The sequence below is a fragment of the Gymnoscopelus microlampas genome (genome assembly GCF_963454915.1).
Source record: "Gymnoscopelus microlampas genome assembly, chromosome: 13".
Taxonomy (NCBI): Eukaryota; Metazoa; Chordata; class Actinopteri; order Myctophiformes; family Myctophidae; genus Gymnoscopelus; species Gymnoscopelus microlampas.
This window is the reverse complement of record NC_139950.1, coordinates 43,643,396-43,666,764: the sequence shown is the minus strand read 5'-3', so window position 1 is coordinate 43,666,764 and position 23,369 is coordinate 43,643,396. Positions and strand designations below refer to the sequence as shown.

The 23,369-nt window shown below is 41.6% G+C and overlaps 1 protein-coding gene across 28 annotated transcripts in view; it reads right to left on the bottom strand.

Annotated features, from left to right (window-relative positions):
* LOC311059347 (neurexin-1a-like) overlaps positions 1–23,369 on the bottom strand; it is a gene marked incomplete at its 5' end in the record, with an annotated part of 638,872 nt that overhangs the window by 408,615 nt on the left and 206,888 nt on the right. For all 28 annotated transcript variants that reach the window (XM_084077185.1, XM_084077200.1, XM_084077202.1 and 25 more), the window contains one exon: positions 18,376–18,820. In XM_084077185.1, coding sequence (XP_083933311.1) covers positions 18,376–18,820 — 445 coding nt within the window. The remainder of the gene's footprint in view (positions 1–18,375; positions 18,821–23,369) is intronic.

Below are 23,369 nucleotides of genomic sequence, written 5' to 3'. Positions count from 1 at the left end.
CGGACCCCCTGTAGCAACTCTTGAGGACCCCCTAGGGGTCCCGGACCACCTGTTGAAGACCCCTGATCTAGAGGCTGTATTAGTTCTGAGCTGAAGGAGAGAGAAGGGGTTTATCTGCAGTGTGGTGGAGGCGCTTTTTTAGAACGCACCTTAAATAGGAACAACCCTATCTATATGGGGGAACGAGCTGAGTCATAGTGGTGTCGGGGGGGGGCGGGACGGGGGGAGTGCTGGTTTTGTTTCACTCGACATCCCGCGTATATGTTGTGGAACGGTGGAGGGCGCTCGATTTGTTCCTCTCATCGTCCTCTGTTATGTCAGGGAAGCGTGATTTAGGAAGGTACGGGCCCGGTTGGCAAACCCCGCCCCCCCAGGGAATTCAAACCACGCCCCTGACTGTCTCCACTGGCTGATTCCACTCCAAACATATCTTAAATCAACTCCCTCGTTCTTCTTTTTTATAAGGTCCCTTTATTAGAGCCTAATGTTGTGGTGTGCTCTCTCTCTCTCACTATTAAAGCAACCTCTCTCTACCCAACAGACAGAGAGAGAGAAAGGGAGAGGGAGAGAGAGAAAGTATGGCCATGCATGGTCGAGTGACCATCAGTTTATATTGAGAGAGGGACCGTCACAACGCTCAGTTGGACTAGCTGAATGAACTTACCCCCTGCCAGCAATTATGAACCTATATAACAGACTAGCGTATTTTAACAGATGCACAAGACGGCCAAAGCTATCACTAGATAGATATACATTCTGGAAACAGACAGCCAATGCCGTGGGCGTGTTCAGTGTTGCCAGGTCTGCTTATTGTAATTTTCCCCCAAGATTTTTTGGGAAAATAGCAGATCTACAAGCACACAACGCGCCGCGATGCGACGCATTGTGTGCTTGTAGATCTGCTATTTTCAAATAGCTGATGTATGTTTGAAGTGCTTATGTGGCTCCATAGTCGCTTCTTGTTGGGCTTGTTTTCCTAGACCTGGTTGCTTGTTTATGTCACAGAATCTGGCAACACTGGGCACGTTTTGGATCCCAGCGGCTCTCCGGGGGGGCAGGTTTGCCACCAGTCCCGTACCGTCCCAAATCAGGCGTCAGGGAAAGGGGAGCACTTGTTTTGTTCCACATGTACAATTTTGGAACATGCGATATTAACCAATTCCATCCATTATGGCTTGCCAACTTGGACACTGCGCTCGTTGACACGCGATGCCATCGACTACTCAGCGTGGGCACTCGCTCAGACACGCCTCACAAGCCCTGCTGTCGCTGCACCACTCTGGTTGTCCATAATTAAATGTGATTTATATTTAAATTCACAAAACCCTCTCAATGTAATGTTTATATGTAATGCTAACTTGAAAAGGAAAGAAGCAAGCACTCATCAGACGAGTAGTTCGAAGTACATATGTGTACAACGTGCACGGTTCAGGCAGATAAAGTTCACAGAGAAGAATACCAGCACTCACTTAAGTCCATATAGGCTCTTATTTATTTAGGTCATTTCACCCCAGCAGCAGCTTCATACAGATGTTTCGGCCCAAAAGCCTTCCTCAGCGTACAGTATAATGACAAAACACACACTTTGTGTCACTTATAAAGGGACCTTGGTGCCACGCACAGAGCGGTCCGGGTAACAACATAATCTGAGAAAAACGCCACTTTTTAACAAGAGGGTCAACAACCAGAAACAAGAAAATACATATAGAAATATTAGAAAACAGTCTTCATTTGTTTTACAGTATTGAAAAGACATTTTTAAGAACCTTTGACACTATGTGACACTATGTATACTTCGGTATTTAAAATGTGTTTGTAGTCCTTTTCTACCTATTTTTTTAATGAAATCTGAGTCTGTCTTTATGAAGGGGTACTGAGGGACTCGCACAGACAAAGGTTCTTAAAAATGTGTTTTCAATACTGCAAAACAAATGAAGACTGTTTTGTAATATTTCTATATGTATTTTCTTGTTTCTGGTTGTTGACCCTCTTGTTAAAATAAATAAGAGCCTATATGGACTATGGTATTCTTATCTGTGAACTTTATATGTAATGCTAAACTGACCTCTGTAGACAGGCTTATTCATGTTTAAGTTTCTATATGGTTATTATTATATACGAAAAGGCGTTCCAATAGAATGGGCATTCCCTATAAGCTTAGGGTTAGGGAATATGGTCCAAATTGGACCATATTGGAGGCTATAGCACCTTCAGTCGTGCGCTATTCACCATCGTATCATGTCACATACATTGATGAACACACGTGAACAGTCACTGTGACACGCCGTCATCCGATCCCATCCCATGGCTATGCTGTCTGTATGGTTGAGTCTTATCGCAGTGAGAGATGTAAAGGTTTGTGAACGGAGAAGGAGGGAGGGAGGGAGGGTGGGAGGGAGGGAGGGTGCCGTGATGTCTGCAACGAGGCACGTCTGACAACATGGATGTAAGTGGAAGATAAGAGAAGGATGTCAGCATCTTTCAGGCATCTGCTGCTTTGCAGAGAGAGAGAGAGAGAGAGAGCGCTCCACTCACTTGTCACAGTCCTGGTCGGAGGTGTGTGTAAACATAGTCAAGCTATGTTAACCCGTTAAGAGCGGGAACGCACCTGTGCGTCATTTTTGGGGGGATTTCTTTGGATATTAAAAAATAGCAGATCTACAAGCTCATAGCGCAGCAAAGCTTGTAGATCTATTTTTGAGAAATTGTGATTTTGTTTTTGCAAATCTTTGAATATATATAGAGATTTTTTTAAAGGGAACCATTTTTACTCAAATCTTTGCTTCTGGGGGATTCTACAAATGTCTTCTAAATCACTATTTTGAAAAAAATTATGTTGCTACACTTATAATATCGGTGGTCCTCAAACCTTTTTCATGTCAAGGACCACCCAAAATGATATGGATTTGGCCACGGACCCCCATCTCAAAATAGGTTGTTCCAGGGATCCCCAGGAAGCAAAGATTTGAGTTAAAAAAATTGCTTTAAAAAAAATATATATATAAATATATATATATATATATATATATATATATATATATATATATATATATATATATATATATATATATATATATATATATATATTCAAAGATTTGCAAGAATGTAAGATTTTTCAAAAATAGCAGATATACAAGCTCATAGCGCGGCACTCGGTGCCGCGCTATGAGCTTGTAGATCTGCTATTTTTTTGAATAGCCTATAAGTATAACATTATGGATAAAGTGGTGACACAGATCTTAATGGGTTAAGTCAGGATAGAGGCACTATGCAGTACCACTGGGGTCCAGGCAGGCAGCATCACCACACTGTGGCGACACCAGAAAAAAGGAACGCTAAAACACGCGATGTACGTCCGTCCGTACTGTACGCACGTCTGCGTTATGATGGCTGGAACATTATTTATAGCCAAAAGGCAACCGGCGGAGGAAAGTGTGTCTTTGTGAAAGCTTAGAACATAACCCATTAAGACCTGGAACGCATCTGTGTCACTTTAGATTTCTTTGGCTATTAGAAAATAGCAGATCTACAAGCTCATAGCGCGGCACCGAGTGCCGCGCTATGAGCTTGTAGATCTGCTATTTTTTTTTTAATAGCTTTTTTTTTTTGATAAAAAAAAAAATGTTAAGATTTAAAAAACATTCTCTCTCAGTGCCAAGCCACGAGTTATCCCGAGTTTTTTTTTTTTTTTAAAGAATGTTCAGAACCCAAGATATCGTGCTCCGAAGATTTGCTGCTCCATTCACCCCTTGTTTCACTTGTCACTGAGAAAGGCTGTATCTCGCTTCCTAAGCACTTTTTTTTTTTTTTTTTTTTTTTAAGAATGCTGCCACAGTATGAACATATTTTTTTATTTCATTGGCACTGAGAGAGTTAAGAATGGCCTCAGGTCTTAATGGGATAAAAGAGGAGGAGGATGGATACACTAAACAAGATGGGAACACTGAGATAATAAACCAAAGTGTGGAAACGGAGATGAGAGAGAAGAGCAACATGATGACAGATAAGAAGACAAGGGGAAGAAAAAAAAATAGAAAGCATGATGATGATGATGAGACAAAAGCAGCAAATTGTCTAGGGAAGAAAAAAGTGATAAAAAATCGTTAAGTCGACGATACATACTGTAATGAACACGGTGGATAACAAAAGGTGATGATGATCAGTGGTGTGAAGTAATTAAGTACATTTACTCAAGTACTGTACTTAATTACAATTTTGAGTTTTTTTTTTACTTTACTGGAGTATTTCCATTTTTCTATATTTTTACTTCTACTTCACTAAACATCTCAGAGGCAAATATTGCATTTTTACTACACTACAATTATTTGACAACTTTAGTTACTAGTTACTTTGTAGACGTTGATTATTATTATAAAACATACATCAGCCACTTCAGCCCTATATACATTTCGGCCATTTGAAAATAGACGATCTATACGGTGCACACATTGTGAGCTTGTAGATCTGCTATTTCAAAAGATTTGTATACATTAGAAAACTTGAAATGGGCCATTTTCCATAATGACTACTTTTACTTTTGGTATGAATACTCTCGTACTTTTACTCAAGTACATATTGAATAGGGAACTTTTACTTGTAACAGAGTATTTCTATATTGCAGTATTGATACTTTGACTTAAGTAAAACATTTGAGTACTTTTTTCCACCACTGGAAAACCAAAGTGATACAAAATGTTTAAGTCAGTGAATAACAAAGGTGATGATGATGATGATAACGATGACGTTGATGAGGAAGATCACAGCGCTAAACGCCTCCTCCTCCTCGCCATTCAAGCAGTGTGGCCAGATTCTGTGAGAGAAACAAGCAACCGGGTCTAGGAAAACCAGCCCAAAAGAAGCAACTGTGGGCCGCATGAGCACTTTTTAACATATACATCAGCTAACTGAAAATAGCAGATCTACAAGCTCACAACGCGTCGCATCGCGATGCGTTGTGAGCTTGTAGATCGGCTATTTTCAAATAACATATTGCGGGGAAATTTTAATAAGCAGATCTGGCAACGCTGAATTCAAGTTGCACCTGACCCGGAATCCTCATCATCAGTGCTGTGGGGCCCAAAGGGGGGGGGGGGGTTGGGGGGGGGGGGGGGGGTTGGGGGGGTTGGGGGGGGGGGGGGGGGGGGGGATCCCCCCCACACAGCACACTTTCCCCGCCATCAGCAGCCAGGCTTCACTCTTGGCATGACGTCCCCTAACCCCACAAGCCCATCTCTCTCTCTACAACATGTTCCACGGTGAGGATTACTACAATCCAGTTAGGGGGCGATACAACCAAATCTCTCTCTGTGATTGGATTCTCTGTAGATGAGGGGGGGGGGGGGGGGGGTGTCGGTGGGCCGTAGGGGTGTAGGTGTTGCGGTGTGTGAGAGTGTGTGTGTGTGTGTGTGTGTGTGTGTGTGTGTGTGTGTGTGTGTGTGTGTGTGTGTGTGTGTGTGTGTGTGTGTGTGTGTGTGTGTGTGCATAAGGGTGGGGAGGATGGCTGTTCACCATGTAATGTCTGTGATCAGTGACCCAGGGCATTCTTTCAGGCCACATAACCCCACTTAAAAGCAGAGAGTGTCTCTCAGCGGCTCCAACGCATTGAGACTGGTTAGGTGGGATGCTGCTGGACTGGAGAGAGAGCTGATAGAGTCCCATTTAACTGGCTGCCTTCCAGCAACCAAGAGAGCAGGTTTTAAACTGAAGGCGGAATCAGATCATTATCCACCCCTAGTGTCATCCTGACTGAAGTATGCACTGTGATGAACGTTAGTGGACATGAGGCGCAGGATAATAACGACCGGCCTTTTTCCTTCTGCTGTGTGGTTTCTTTGGTGAGTGACACGCTTTGGCAGTGTGTTTATATACATAAAACATCTGAGACCAAGGCGGGATGAAACAGCCCTCTGCCTGAGCATCACATCACGCTTCATGGCTTCACTTACTCCGGGGACCGTACGGTACAGAGCGAGGTGAATTCCCTTTTTTATTTATCACTACATTTTTTTTTTTATATTTTGAAAACTACTTTAACCCATTAAGACCGGGAACGCCATCTGTGTATCATTTTTTTTTAGGGTTGTCCGATATTGGCTTTTTTACCGATAACCGATATACCGATATTGTCCAACTCTTAATTACCGATACCGATATCAACCGATACCGATATATGCGGGGATTATTGTGATTAGGGTAAGCTCAAATTTCATATCACACACACCATATACAGTAAGAACTCCTGTAACTTATTTATAAGTTACAGGAGTAAGTTACGATGTTTACAAAAAAATTGCAGATCTACAAGGCACTCGGTGCCGCGCTATGAGCTTGTATATATCTGCTATTTTTGAATAGCAAATGACACAGATGTGTTCCCAGATAGAATGGGTTAATTCCATTGATTATTAAAAGGCTGAGCCAGAGGGTGCTGGGATGAATAACACACGTTTTCACTCCCTGTGAACAAACAGGTTTGAGCGCAGCAGGAGAGAACAGGGCTCCGTTTATGACGCACATATATACTCTTTATACGAGGCATAAAAATGTGTTTTATGTCATAATAACAGGGAGCAGGCAGGCTCCGCTGAACATGAAAATAGATATTATGAATTGAAATCAAAAGATGCCACTTTCAATCTGGCATCGCTATTTTATTTTTAGAATACATTTGTCAAATATTGCGGATCTACAAGCTTACCGTGCGTCGCAATGCGACACGTTGTGAGCTTGCAGATTGGCTATTTTCGTCATGCAACACTATTGTACAATAAAGTGAATAGAAATAGGGCTTAACTGGTGAAGACTTTTAAGCAGTGGTGGGAAAAGTACTCAAATGAGTTACTTAAGTAAAAGCATCAATACTGCAATACAGAAATACTACATTACAAGTAAACGTCCGGAATTCAAAATGTACTCGAGTAAAAGTACAAAAGTATTGGCATCAAAATGTACTTAAAGTACCAAAAGTAAAAGTACTCATTATGCAGAATGTCCCATTTCAAGTTTTCTAATGTATAAAAAATCTCTTGAAAATAGCAGATCTGCAAGCTCACAATGCGTCGCGATTGTGAGCTTGCAGATCAGCTATTTTCAAATTGCCAAAATGTACAGTATATAGGGCTGAAGTGGTTAATGTATGTTTTGTAATAATAATCAAGATCTACTGTAAAGTAACTAAAGTTCACAAATAACCGTAGTGGAGTAGAAGTAAAAGTATTGAAATTTGTAAATACTCCAGTAAAGTAAAAGTACCTCAAAATGTTACGTAAGTACAGTACTTGAGTAAATGTACTTAGTTTCTTTACACCATTGGTTCTCAAAGTGGGGTCCGGGGACCCCCAGGGGTCCTTGAGGGAGTTCCAAGGGGTCCCCAGCTGAATGATAGATTAGGCACCAAATGGACCCTTATGGGTCTGTAACTCTGAGAGTGTACAAATGGAACCAAATGGACCCTAACGGGTCCATTTGGTTTCATTTGTACACTCTCAGAGTTACATTGACAACATAGATTTTACAATATAAATTGCGGTCCAAGTGATAGAAATGCCATTAAATGGGGGTCTGTAGCCCTAATGCATGTCAAACTGGGGGTCCTCTAAATATGGTTGAGAATCACTGCTAGAGCCGTAAAAAATCTTCTCTTATGGGGGTCCCTGGCATATCTTTTGAAATGGGGGTCCACGGGCTAATAAGTGTCAATCTGGGGGTCCTTGACATGAAAAAGTTTGAGAAGCACTGCTTTACACCACTGCTTTTAGGTTTATTGTCAATGTGTAATAACCATGTAATGCTACTCGCGCTGTGCTATGTGTGCCGTTTCAACTGTCAAATACATGACATTACAACATGGCCCTCAGACATTTTAGAAGAAAAAAACTACAGCCCCATGCAGTGGTCTAATGGCATTAGTCTTATAGTCTCTAACGGCGGTAGATTGGAACATCTATTCCCCAGGAAGACAAGTTCTCTGCTCTGAGACTGTGGAGACAGAGGGCTAGTGACTGTTCCAATGTAATGTCCACACTGTGACGCCGTGTGGAGTGTGTGTGTGGGTGACAGGCACGCTACAGATCTAATTACATGGGTTGTGACCACATTAAAGAGCCTCATAAAACCCATTTCTCCTCTTTTGCTCCAGCATGTGGTGCGAGGTATGTCTGGCAGAAACCTCCTATCTCCATATTTCAACTGACAAAGCCCTACTTTGTCATACTAGTAGTGTCTCACAAAAGTAGCCGATAGGGGTGTGTGAAAAAAAACAATTTGAATACGAATCGAGATTCTCATGTTGGACGATTCAGAATCGATTGTCAAAAAAATATATATATATATTAAAAAAATATATATATTTTTTTGTATAATATAATTTAAATCTTTGATTGCAGATCTACCCACAAATGTCTGTAACTGTTTTTAATTTTGTTTTTGTTTTGAATTTATCATTGATATGAATATTGATGTTGTATTGATGTTGTACTGTGCTGTATCTCGACGACACTGCAAATGAGGGCAACCTCAATGTCTTTCGAGAATAAATAAAGGTTTGAATTGAATTGAATAATGACATTTTTGAGAAGTGGCATGTTCTGGGCTGAATCGGGGAAAAAGCGATTTTGAATGGGGAAAAAAATGTTTTTTAATCAAGAATCGTTTTGAATCGGAAAAAAATAGTTTTTGAATCGAGAATCGTTTGTTTTGAAAAAATCGGAAAAAAATCAGAATCATGACCCCTAGGAATCGGAAATCAAACCGAATCGTGAGATAGCAGAAGATTCACAGCCCTAGTAGCCGATCTACAAGCTCACAACACGTTGCGATGCGTTGTGAGCTTGTAGATCAGCTTTTTTTTTGCTATTAAAGTGTTAAAAAGATCCCTGGCTAATAAGCCAAGTACGCCTTAATGCATTATAATTGGCCTTTACAACTAAAATGTAAAATTAAAATCTCCTTAAATATTGTATTTATTTTAGAAATAGTACATTATGTACATAACTCCCGTCACAAGTTGATGATGTAATTTGTCTTCTTAGGCCTTTCACGGAAATCGGACACTGAGGCATTTTGTTCCAAAAATGTGTTTTGCTAAATTAGACCTGCTGGTGGCGCTATAACAGGCCATTGTGAAAAGGGTGTCATTTCTTCCTCGGCCTAGTGGGAATGTGCATGTGAAATTTCACGGAAATCACAAGCTGCGTTCATGATTTGAGGTATTTTGTTCAAAACGAACAATCCTGCAAACTTTGGAAGCCAACCTTAGCCAATCAGGATGTAATATGGGAAATGGGACAGATCCGTGTTGATCACATGACTATAGAGATACTGTGTACCGATTTGCATGACGTTTGGATAAAATCTGTAAGGAGTAATATCAAAATTAGATTTTTGCACAAATCGGCCTCCTGGTGGCGCTATAACAGGCCCATGTGAAACATTTGGGGCAGAGGTTCTGAATTGGCATCCAGGGAGTGTGTGTGCACAGTTTCGCTGCGACCGGGCCAACGGTGCCGATTAGCTGCTCACAGATGGACACAACACACGGGCGGACGGACACACGGACGGACAGACAGGGGGTAAAACATACTCTCTCGCCCATGCCCAGTGGTGTAAAGTAACTAAGTACATTTACTCAAGTACTGTACTTAAGTAAAGTTTTGAGGTGTTTTTACTTTATTGGAGTATTTACAATTTTCAGTACTTTTACTTCTACTCCACTACAATTATTTGAAAACTTTAGTTACTAGTTACTTTGCAGATATGAATTATTATATTATAAAACATACATTAACCACTTTAGCCCTATTTTATTCATAGGCTACGTATTTGAAAATAGCAGATCTACAAGCTCACAATGTGAGCTTGTAGATCTGCTATTTTCAAACATTTTAGTACTTTTACTTTTGGTACTTTAAGTATATTTTGATGCCAATACTTTTGTACTTTTACTCAAGTAACATTTTGAACACGGGCCTTTTACTTGTAACAGAGTATTTCGACATTGCAGTATTGATATTTTTACTTAAGTAGAGAATGTGAGTACTTTTTCCACCACTGCCCATGCCTTTCGGCCTGGCGGAGACAATAAAATATTTAAGGTGTTTTTAATTTTAGTTATAGAGGGCAATTATAATGCATTAAGGCATAATATTTGGCTTTGTAGTCAGGGATCCTTTTAAGCCTGTCTGTAGGATTTATTCATATTTAACCAATTAAATTGGTATCGATATTATTCGTCCACAAGCTCTTGTTAATACTTTAAATTTTAAAGTATTAACAAGAGCTTGTGGACGAATAATATCGACATTGGATCCAAGTGGAAAACTGGTTCTACCCCCAATTTCCTGAAAAGTGTTGTAGATGTGAGGTTTCAGCCTGACACAGAGACGATATGTGTGCACAAGCTTTTCCCTTCAGGAGGGGAAGAAGAAAAAAAAGAAAAGGAGAAGAAAAAAAAAGTTTGCCCAAAACGTCATTAGAGAACAGCACAGCATAGAGCACTGTGCAGTAACTGTCTGGGTCCTGGGGGAGACCACCTCCTGTTTCCATGGAAACTTAGGCAGAGCACAGAGAGAGAGAGAGAGACAGAGAGAGAGAGAGAGAGAGAGAGAGAGAGAGAGAGAGAGAGAGAGAGAGAGAGAGAGAGAGAGAGAGAGAGAGAGAGAGAGAGAGACAGAGAGAGAGAGAGAGAGAGAGAGAGAGAGAGAGAGAGAGAGAGAGGCAAGTGGAGAGCCAGACCCACAAAAAAGAGGGTTATTTCCTGTGTGCGGGTGTGTGTGCTTGTGTGTGAGAGCGCACGTGTGTGTGTGTGTGTGTGTGTGTGTGTGTGTGTGTGTGTGTGTGTGTGTGTGTGTGTGTGTGTGTGTGTGTGTGTGTGTGTGTGTGTGTGTGTGTGTGTGTGTGTGTGTGTGTGTGTGTGTGTGTGTGTGTGTGTGTGTGCGTGTATTACTATAACCGTGAGGACCAAAAAATAAGTATAATACAATTTCAGAAACAGACATTGTGAGAACCTCACAAGAGACATGGTTGTTTTGTGGATAAAACCATTACAATTAGGAAAAGATTCAGGTTGGGGTTAGCTTTAGGATTAGACATTTAGAGCAGTGGTTCTCAAACTTTTTCATGTCAAGGACCCCCAAATTGACACTTATTAGCCCGCGGACCCCCATTTGAAAAGATATGCCAGGACCACCATAAGAGAAGATTTTTACGGCTCTAGCAGTGATTCTCAACCATTTTAATTTCAAGGACCCCCAGTTTGACATGCATTAGGGCTACGGATCCCCATTTAATGGCATTTCGATTGCTGGGACCCCAATTTATAATGTAAAATCAATGTTAATTTAACTCTGAGAGTGTACAAATGGAACCAAATGGACCCGTCAGGGTTCATTTGGTTCCATTTGTACACTCTCAGAGTTACAGACCCATAAGGGTCCATTTGGTTCCTAACTATCCGTCATTTAGCTGGGGACCCCCTGGAACTCCCTCAAGGACCCCTGGGGGTCCCCGGACCACACTTTGAGAACCAATGATTTAGAGGTCAGGTCTAGGATTAGACATCTAGAGGTTAGGTTTAGGATTAGAAATTTAGAGGTTAGTTTTAGGATTAAACATTTAGAGGTTAGTTTTAGGATTAGACATTTAGAGGTCAGGTTTAGGATTAGACATCTAGAGGTCAGGTTTAGGATTAGACATCTAGAGGTTAGGTTTAGGATTAGACATTTAGAGCAGGGGTTCTCAAACTTTTTCATGTCAAGGACCCCCAAATTGACACTTATTAGCCCGCGGACCCCCATTTGAAAAGACATGCCAGGGACCCCCATAAGAGAAGATTTTTACGGCTCTAGCAGTGATTCTCAACCATTTTAATTTCAAGGACCCCCAGTTTGACATGCATTAGGGCTACGGATCCCCATTTAATGGCATTTCGATTGCTGGGACCCCAATTTATATTGTAAAATCGTTAGTTAATTTAACTCTGAGAGTGTACAAATGGAACCAAATGGACCCGTCAGGGTTCATTTGGTTCCATTTGTACACTCTCAGAGTTACAGACCCATAAGGGTCCATTTGGTTCCTAACTATCCATCATTTAGCTGGGGACCCCCTGGAACTCCCTCAAGGACCCCTGGGGGTCCCCGGACCCCACTTTGAGAACCAATGATTTAGAGGTCAGGTCTAGGATTATACATTTAGAGGTTAGGTTTAGGATTAGACATCTAGAGGTTAGGTTTAGGATTAGACATTTAGAGGTCAGGTTTAGGATTAGACATTTAGAGGTTAGGATTAGGATTAGACATTTAGAGGTTAGGATTAGGATTAGACATTTAGAGGTTAGGTTTAGGATTAGACATTTATAAATTAGGTTTAGGATTAGACATTTAGAGGTTAGGTTTAGGATTAGACATTTAGAGGTTAGGTTTAGGATTAGACATTTAGAGGTTAGGTTTAGGATTAGACATCTAGAGGTTAGGTTTAGGATTAGACATTTAGAGGTCAGGTTTAAGATTAGACATTTAGAGGTTAGGTTTAGGATTAGACATTTATAAATTAGGTTTAGGATTAGACATTTAGAGGTTAGGTTTAGGATTAGACATTTATAAATTAGGTTTAGGATTAGACATCTAGAGGTTAGGTTTAGGATTAGACATTTAGAGGTTAGGATTAGGATTAGACATTTATAAATTAGGTTTAGGATTAGACATCTAGAGGTTAGGTTTAGGATTAGACATTTAGAGGTTAGGATTAGGATTAGACATTTATAAATTAGGTTTAGGATTAGACATCTAGAGGTTAGGTTTAGGATTAGACATTTAGAGGTTAGGATTAGGATTAGACATTTATAAATTAGGTTTAGGATTAGACATTTAGAGGTCAGGTTTAGGATTAGACATTTATAAATTAGGTTTAGGATTAGACATTTAGAGGTTAGGTTTAGGATTAGACATTTATAAATTAGGTTTAGGATTAGACATTTAGAGGTCAGGTTTAGGATTAGACATTTAGAGGTTAGGTTTAGGATTAGACATTTATAAATTAGGTTTAGGATTAGACATTTAGAGGTCAGGTTTAGGATTAGACATTTAGAGGTTAGGTTTAGGATTAGACATTTATAAATTAGGTTTAGGATTAGACATTTAGAGGTTAGGATTAGGATTAGACATTTAGAGGTTAGGTCTAGGGGTTGCGATTAGAGTTACTCAGTTGTGAGTCAGTGTCGTGCACTGGAAATAGCAGATCTACAAACCAATACGCTCATGAGCTTGTAGATTGGCTATACTTTCGGTTCTAGGATTAAATGGCAAAATAAATTAAATGGCGATCATGAAACTTACGTCCTAAAATGTTTTTGTCCTCACAAGTATCGTAATACAGGCGCGCGCCTGTGTGTGTGTGTGTGTGTGTGTGTGTGTGTGTGTGTGTGTGTGTGTGTGTGTGTGTGTGTGTGTGTGTGTGTGTGTGTGTGCGTGTGTGTGTGTGTGTGTGTGTGTGTGTGTGTGTGTGTATTTGGGTGTGTGTGTGTGTGGGTGATGGGAGCAATAGAGGGATAATGGGTGGAATCTAATTAAACCGCACATGATTTCCGGCGGTTTTGGTTACAATGATTCAATGTTGTCGCCCGGTGTTATCTGATAGGTCGGCCACTACCGCTGCAAACCCACTATTATGTTATTAAGCCAGGCGACTCAATACACCATCGAGCCACCTCACCTCAATCAGATGACAGCAGGGCTGGAAATGATATTTAACCACAATGAACCCTAGTGCAGAGATTCACAACCTTTTTTCATTTCAAAGAACCCCCAGTTTGATATGCATTAGGAACCCGATTTGAGGACCCCCCTCCTCTGGGACCCCAATCTACACTGTAAATTCTTCAGTGTTAAAGGGATAGTTCACCCAAAAAGATGTTCTATCAATTACACACCTCATGAAGCCTTGAATTCATGGAGATTTCTTTGTTTTTTGTCGCATTCCTAAGCAAATAATTTGACGACCGGCTGAAAGATGCTAATGTCTCCGGTCTCAAACACTTTGAGTCTCCTACCGGGGCCGCAGCCACCGGTCATCAAATTCTTGGTTTAGGAATGTCACAAAAACAAAGATATCTCCATGAATTCAAGGCTGTATTTTTAGCCGCATGCTGAAAGTTAGCGGCTCTACAGACAGCACTAGTCCTAGTCCGACACCTGAGTGACTCCTAAGTGTCATTGGCTGTCCTGGCTGTCCTTCACACTTCCCGCCAATGGGGAGACGGTCCTTTGCAGCACCCGCCTCTCCTCCTTTGACACCTATTTGTCATTGGCTGTCCTGGCTGTCCTTCACACTTCCCCCCCTTTAAGCCAATGGGGAGACGGCGCTTTGCAGCACCCGCCTCTCCTTCTTTGCAGCAGAGAGAGAGAAAGGGAGAGAGCTTCAGGCAGGAGGGTTAGTCTAAATGCTAGCGTGCTTCATTAGACCTAGTTTGGCTATTAAGTTATTATTTGGCCATGTTCACACTGACTTCAATCTTAGCTATTGTTGGGAAGATCCGTGTGGTGTCACAAAATGTTGCCACCACTTATATAAAAAACATTAGAGCGTTAATCTGTGACGCTAATGTTGCCAGGTTTGGCGAGAGAAAAAAGCAATCCAAAAAACAAGTAATCAGGTCGATGAAAAGATTGGGGCAACAAAAAGCCTGCCGCATGCGGCTTTATTATGACTTTGGTCATTTCTTGTTTTTAAAGTCATTATGGGGGTGAACTATCCCTTTAATGTAACTCTGCCGGTGTACAAATGGAACCAAACGGACCCGTAGGGGTCCATTTGGACCCATGGTGGTAGCCAGAGCCTGACGTTGAGAAACAGTGCCCCTAGCGTCCCCTATTCTGGGGCAAGGCGGGTAGATTTACAAGCTCATGAGCTTGTAGATTGAGGGTATTTTCACCAAGACTATTTTGCTGTAGAGGGGAATAAATGTAGCGGACCGTGTACAGAGCCCTGGGGCACACCGGTCAACTAAGTATACAGAATTTTAAGCGACAAACGGATACAGCGGCGAGTAAACGGAGCAGAACTTGATGAAATTCAGAGGATGACAGAACACAAAAAATTGCTCCAACAGTACTGTACGACATGAGGTCGTGAACAGGCTTGTATTGTTTTTCTAGTGTCGAGTATATATATCTCTATTTAACCCATTAAGACCTGGAATTGTGTCATTTTTAGATTTGAGCTAAAAAAGCATTATTTTACACTTTGGGCTATTCAAAAATAGCAGATATACAAGCTCATAGCGCGGCACAGTGCCGCGCTACGAGCTTGTAGATCTGCTTTTTTTTGAAAAATCGTGAAAATGTGTGCAAATCTTTGAATATATATATTTTAAAGCGAACATTTTTAACTCAAATCTTTGCTTCTGGGGGTCCCTGGAACAAAATATTTTGATGGGGGTCCGCGGCCAAATACATATAATTTTGGTTGTCCTTGACATGAAAAAGATTGAACAACCACCGATATAGAAACATACGTTTTTCAGAAAAAAATTAGGAAACATGTAGAATCGGCTTCAGGTCTCAATGGGTTAAAATCTCTCACTCCGCCAAACTGCTTTGGGGAGGGGGGTAATGAAACAGTTAATCTAATTTCCACCTCTTGAGATGGAGTGGAAAACATGGTCAGGGGGGTATATCTAATTTGCAGCGTGACATTGCAGGGCCTTGGCTCCATAAGCACACGCTAACAAATTGCTGCTTAGATAAGCAAATCAAGGGGGACCGCGGAGCAGTCCAACACCCGGGGGCTTGGAGGACACGATGGGACAGAGGGGTCAATACTACCTCTTGGCAAGGGGTGGGGGGGGGGGGTATTTCCTGGTCCCTGGGGGGGAAGGCCGAAATTGCTTTTAGAGCTTCCTCCAGCTGACGGCTGCTCAGATGGCTCCGATGAGCGAACGGGTGGAACTGTTAGTTGGTTAAAGAGGGATAATTCACCCAAATAAATTACTTTTTTTGTATCGATAAGTCACCCCATGGAGACTTGAATTCGTGGATTTTTTGTTTGTTTTTGTCAAATTCCTGAGCCAATAGTTTGATGACCGATTTGGTAGGCAGCGGTTCTGGTAGGAGACACAAAGGAGACTCTTTGTGTCTCCTACCAGAACCGCTGCCGGTCATCAAATTATTGGCTTAGGAATGCGACATGAACAAAAAAATATCCATGGGGTGAGTAATCGATAGGAAAAAAAGTCATTTTGGGGGTGAACTATCCCTTTAAGAGTCTTGCCCGGAGACATTTTGACGTATACTGGGCGAGCCGGGGGTCGAACCGGCTACCTTCAGATTCCATGCTACGGCCACACCCCCAACAAAGCATACACAGTGAAATCCCGAGCGTTAATGTAACTCTCAGAGGGTACAAATGGGACAGCATAAGGGTTCCATTTGGTTCCATATTATGCACACTCTGGGAGATACAGGTCCATTTTGTTACATTTTGTACAAGGTCGGAGTTAAATTCCTATATAGCAGATTCATTTTATCATGATCAATTTCCACTGGCTGTGTTTTTATTGGCTTTTAAGTGGTACACAAGCTTCCCCCTGAAACGCTAAATGCGTGTCTAGTTACATCCAGCTTAACATTTTGTGCATGCAAGGCAAACGGGGGTCAGGCTTATAACAATGTCTCACCTTGACATTATACTTAATATTTCACTGACGGGTCAAGCTCGAATAACTTGCGCCTGCCATTTGAAAAGCTTCACGGCTTTAAACTAAGAAGGCAGCAATCAGAGGAACATAAAATTGTCAGCTCTGCATAAAAAGGCCACAATTATCTTTGTGATAACAATGCTGCACCCAATGTGCAGTAAAAATCTATGAGTGTTCATTTAAATTACATTTTAATTATTTGATTTAATTAAAGCTGTTATCCATAACGTTTTATGTACTAAACCCAGGATTCACTCAACTCGGGTCTGTCTGCCTTATGAGAGAACCTCTTGGCCCAGGGGAATATTGTGCTTATGGGCTTCATGCAGTACCACTTGTCAACCAGTGGGTGCTCTATCCATCACCACGGCCTACATTTCTCAATGGACGTGTAGGGAGACACACCACCAGCCACTGCCAGATGTGCTATTTATATTTTATTTCTACCATACAGATTTGTTAAAATAACATTTTATTTATCAAAATAAGTCCTGAATACCAGTGAACCTCTTAACCACTTGAACCCTAGTGTCTCTATTCTGGGCATGTCATCATAGGCGACGAGGAAGAAATTATATGGCTGCTTATATCTAACCTTTATATTTTACCATCATTTATAATACTTACAATACGTTATGATATTTGACAGCTTGTAAGAGCCTAGATGTCTCCACCAGACGCGGAGCTAGGTCTTTACTAGGGTGGGGGCTTAGCCCCCCAGGCAACGGACAAAATGCACACGCGCACAGCGCATGTGCATTTGTGCTCTGGGTGTGTTCTGGGCGGATTTGGGTACTTTTTTTCCATTTTTTTGTTACTTTATTTCGTTTTTAGGGTTAGGTTAGGGTTATAGATATATAATTCAAAAAAATTATCAACTTTTTTCATTTTATTTTTTTTAATTTTTATTGGTGGCTTTGGATAAAACATTGGTGGCTATAGCCACCAAAGCCCCCGCGTAACGCCGCCCCTGGTCTCCACTAGGCCTAATAGCTATTGTTTTGGTACAGTTTGTCCTTCAAGCAGCTAACAGTATAACAATGATCTCTGCCCTGTGCTCGAGGCAGAGCTACCGTATCACTGACATGAGTGTTAATGTACTTCTGACCATGTAATATAAAGCATAATCATCACCACCTAGAATATTGTCTCGACTCCTATGTGCCTCATCGATTGCTGATTGATTCACAGTATGATAAGGTTGGCAAGGAATATCACTTCAAACACTAGCCATGCTTTGTATGGAGAATATAGGTTGCTGCCTTCAGGAAGGAGATACAGTGTTCCTACATACAATAAGGTCAAACTGAAGAGGTCCTTTGTCCATCAGACGACATTGAGGCTTAATCAGGAGTTATAAGCCAGGGGTAGGCTGAGTGGTGGACATTGCTCTTGTCTTTGCATGTCTTTATGTATGTATTTTGTATTTTGTTGTTTTCTTGTGTCATGTCAAATGTGTGTACTGTTATATGTTGCATACATGGCTGTTTCTGGGTCGCAAGACAGATTTCAGTGCAAACTGACAATAAAGTATTATCGTCGTATTCAGAATTCCACGACAGGGAAGATTTTGAATAGAGGGAAGAAAGGATAGACCCCTGGAGGACACCGGTAAACTAAGTATACAGGGTTTAAGAGGTAAAATTGCTTTGTGAAGAACATAGGATTGCACACGGCACTCTTACCTGATCTGCCGTCCCGCTGGAAGTCCACGTGGTACCACTCGCCGTCGTTGACCTTCTTGTTGACCGCCCGGGTCTTGGTGGTGCCCGAGCCCATGTCCAGCAGCAGGTACAGGTGGCCGTCGAGCATCTCGATGGCGAAGAAGTCCACCTTGAGCGTCTCGGGGCCCGTCTTGGAGTCCTTGGGCGCCTGCTTGGGCTTCCCGTGGCTGAACAGGAGCAGGCCGTTGGGCTCCGTGGTGCGGAAGTCGAAGGAGATGGAGCCCGTCTTCTTGGCGTTCCACTTGTTGAGCACGATGAAGGACTCGGGCGTCTCGAAGGTGATGGGGTCGAGCGTGGCCACGTTCTCGCACTTGAAGGCCACCACGCCGTGGACCTTCATCTTCGGGTCGCCCTCCTTCGCCAACTTGGAGAGCTCGAGCCGCACGTCGTTGTTTTTGTACACGACCTGGACAGCGAGGGAGGGGGACGAAGAACAGTAAATAACTACAGCCTACACATTCAGCATGTAGATATCTTTTAAAGGGATAGTTCACCCAAAAAAATACTTATTTTCTATCAATTGCACCCTCCATGAAGCATTGAATTCATGGATTTGTTTTTGTTTTTTGTCGCATTCCTGAGCCAATAATTTGATGACCGGGTGTATTTCCGGTAGGAGACACAAAGAGTCTACTTTGAGTCTCCTACCGGATACATTAGCATCTTTCCACCAGGTCATCAAATTATTGACAAAAACAAATCCATGAATTCAAGGCTTCATGGGGTGTGTAATTGATAAAAGTATAAGTCATTTTTTGTGTGACCTACTCCTTTAACCACAGGTACACGTCTGATGTTTTGTATTTCTGCTTGCAGAACAATCATTGCTGTTGTTTAGAGTTGCCTGTGTGTGCTGCGGTGTTACGCCTGTAACAAATATTGTTTAGCGCATTGCAAATTGACTGTGCAAGTAATTTATCACTAAACGCATACTGTGAAATGCAACGCAAAGCAAGGGAAATACATCTGGGTTAAAATGTGTGATGAAATCTACAAGATAGCAGTTGGAGACCTGGAGCACACCACACATTCACACACTGTGTAAGTAGAACATGCATGGTTCAAAGGGTGCCGTGGCATTGTTCCGATGGCGCATTGTTCCGACGGTTACTAACCCTATACCTAACCCTAACGGCACGCGGAAGCCACGTAGTCGGAGTAATGGGATGTCGGACTTATGGGCAGTCCCCGGTTCAAAGCCAGGTACAACATGGACATACTGTAGGGCTGTCACGATTACGGTACAAATTTAAGTTGACGATTAATTGTCACTCAAGTAATTGATTAACGACTTCATTGTGTTTTTGGGATTGAACATTGGAACATATGAATACAATTGAATTTCTGTTTGCCTTTTAGGTTTTGTTATAAAAAAAAATAGACAGGGCAGATATGACAAATAACTTAAATATACAAAGAAATGATTGATATACTTAATAATTTTATACATGTGAAAAATAGCAGAAAAAGATCTACAAAATTACAACACGCCATGTGTGACGCGTTGTATGCTTGTAGATCTGCTATTTCGGCTTTTTTTAATTTGAAAATTGTGAAGTTTCTTTCAAAATACAAACAATTTTGACGATTATGCTAAAATAATTGTGATTATCGCAAATAATTGTGATAGACGATTATGTAATAATTGTGACAGTCCTACATTGCAGCTCTGCGTGAGAACCTGTCTTCATGAGTGCCCCACAAGACCCCCCCAAACAGGGTACAGCACAAAGAAAGAATTAATTAAGACTTTTTAAATTGAATCTGACCTGTAGAGAAAGAGACATTTTGTTGAAATGAAAAGGTTTCGCGAGGGATAGCGGTCGCCTAGTTGAATGATTATACCTCTGTGAAATAATAGCATATTGGTTCAGGTATAGGCCTCCCATCCCCTGGGGGAGGAAAGTGGGATGCAGAGTGATGAGGCTGAGCAGCTGCCCACATTGCAGGTGTGCTGTGGGGGTAAAATTTGCTGATCAAGGCCTCTGCTGGAGCCTCTGATTAGAATAAAAGCCTTGCCAGTGATGGATGTACCTCTCCCGAAAGCCATTTAAGAACATTTAGATTAGTCAAGTGTGTCCACACATGCATTCACACACCGACCGGTATACACAGACGGCAAGGAGTCTGAGGCTTCAAGGACGGAGCCATTAAACCATTAAGAACGGGGAACGCATCTGTGTCGTTTTAAGGTGTCTTTGGGCTATGCAAAAATAGCAGATCTACAAGCTCATAGCATATGAGCTTGTAGATCTGCTATTTTTTGGAAAAATCTTGAAAATTCGTGTTTTAAAGCGAACATTTTTAACTCCGATCTGTGCTTCTGGGGGTCCCTGGAGCAATATATTTATAGATGGGGGTCCGCGGCCAAATACATATAATTTTGGGGGTCCTTGACATGGAAAAGTTGGAGCACCACTTATATAGATCATGATTTAGAAAACATTTGAACACGGACCCCCCCATCTCAAAATGTTTTGTTCCAGGGACCCCCAGAATCAAAGATTTCAGTCAAAAATGTTCCCTTTAAAAAAATATATATTCAAATATTTGCACACATTTTCACGATTTTTCTAAAATAGCAGATCTACAAGCTCATAGCGCGGCACTCGGTGCCGCGCTATGAGCTTGTATATCTGCTATTTTTGAATAGCCCAACGTATAGAATAATGATTAGAGCTAAAATCAATAAAATGACACAGATGCGTTCGCGGTCTTTGTGGGTTAAGCAATATGAAAGTGTGAATTTCCGTAAAATGTGCTTCAAGTGAACATTTTGACTTTAAAAAACCCTCTAATGATTGGCCCATAATCACGGGCAATCCCACAGGATGTGTATAAAGCACGCGGGCGTTGGTACAGGGAATGCTTGACTAAGTGCAGTGCATTAGCACTGTGACCTCCGAAGCACCGCATTGTGCTTCTGTTGGCGCGCCGGTGTCGCGCACCGAAAACAGCCGATCTACAAGCTCAGGAAGTGTCACGGCCGTGACGCGTCGTGAGCTTGTAGATCGGCTATTTTCGGGGTGCGCCGTACCGGTGCGCGGCTAAAGTATAAATGGCCCTCTGTGGCGCCGTGCTGCACAGCAGACCAGCATGCTGGTATAACACAGTACACCATAGAGGCCCATTACACAAGATTAACTAAAATGTCTATTATTATACTGTCATGGCTTTTATTGTACACGTTTTACTGCTCCTGTATGTTTACCGTATTGTAAGGTTTTACTGGGTGATGTAATTTAACCATTAATTAGTTGCTTTGATGCATGAGTATCAAGTACTGTACTTAAGTACAATTTTGAGGTATTTCTACTTTGGTGGAGTAGTTCCTTTTACTTCTACTCCACTACATCTGAGAGGCAAACATTGTACTTTTACTCTACTATAATATATGAAAACAAGCTACTTTGTAGATTATTATTATTATTGATGAAGGTCCAGTGGGACCGAAACATCTGTCATTTTGAATAAAAGAGGCTGCCGAGAAAGAGCAGTGTGCAGGACTCTTTGTTTGCTTCAGATTACTATTGCAAAACATACATTAACCACTTCAGCCCTATATATTACGATCATTTGAAAATAGTCCCATCTACAAGCTCACAATGTGTCGCGAGGCATTGTGAGCTTGTAGTTTTGCTATTTTCAAAAGATTAGTATACCTTTTATACATTTGAAAACTTGTAAAATGGGACATTCTGCATAATGAGTACTTTAACTTTTGGTACTTTAAGTACATTTTGATGCCAATACTTTTACTTAAGTACATTTTGAATTCCAGACGTTTACTTGTAACAAAGTATTTCTATATGGCAGGAGTGATACTTTTACTCAAGTAAGAAATGTGAGTACTTTTGCCACCACTGCTTTTTAGACAAAGCATCCTCAAAGCTCTGCTAATTGGTAGACTAGACACAGGTATGGATAAAGTGTGCAACGTTTATTTAGATGTCAAAACTCCTAATGGTGAACCTTTTGTTTTCTGACAAAAGGCAAAGTGAATGAGTCACAGTAAAGCAGGAAAAACAAAGCTCCCGCTTCCTGCTTTTTTCCGTCACGCTTTACTACAACAGCTCACCTGAAAAAGTAAAAACAGGGACACCTCCTGTGGGACTGCTTTTACATGGAGCGTGTTTTATCACTGAATCCTCGTCTACTGTGTCCAACGGTGTGCATGAAGGCAGGGGGGGGGGGGGTCAGAGCAGCACATCACAATTAGGCAAAGCTCACTGGCTTCCTGGAGCACTTTACGACACGTTGTATTGTCCTGCACCGTTAACACATTGCCTGCCAAATCCTTTCAAATCCAACACTTGCCTGGCAAGGACGCATATATGCGTCCATTAAAAAAAAAATCATGTTTTTAGTGATTACGCTAGAGCAGGGGTTCCCAAAGTTGGGGTCGTGGGACACTGGCGGTGGGGTCGTTTTTTTTTATTTTTTATTATTCAACAAAATGGATGAAATACAATCTAAAAATGATTACAAATAGTACATTTTACCATTGTAATACTGTGACATTACAAATGCGCACCGAACGTGCAAGTTTATGTGCATAAATTAACTCCAGGGTTAGGTGGGGTCGCGAGTCAATGGTCGCATTATTTTGGGGTCGCAGGCTTAAAAGTTTGGGAACCCATGCACTAGAGGGCGCTCTCTCGCCAACCTATGAATGATGCCTTGACTGCGAGAGAATGATAGAGCCGGAAATGACGTCATCCCCAAAAAATTACCCTGTCCACTCCCATGTTATGAGATTTAGAAAAATACATTAGCTCGGATTTCTTCTCCCAAACTGCTTTTTTTTGGTGAAAACAAGCCATATTCAACTGCTGATAACAACAGAACGGACGATCGCGGTTACAATGACAAGAGACCCTTTTGTTTACATCCGTGTCCACATCGTGGCTTCTATTCTGTGTGTCTCTGTGGATCATCAAAGTAAGGTAAAAACA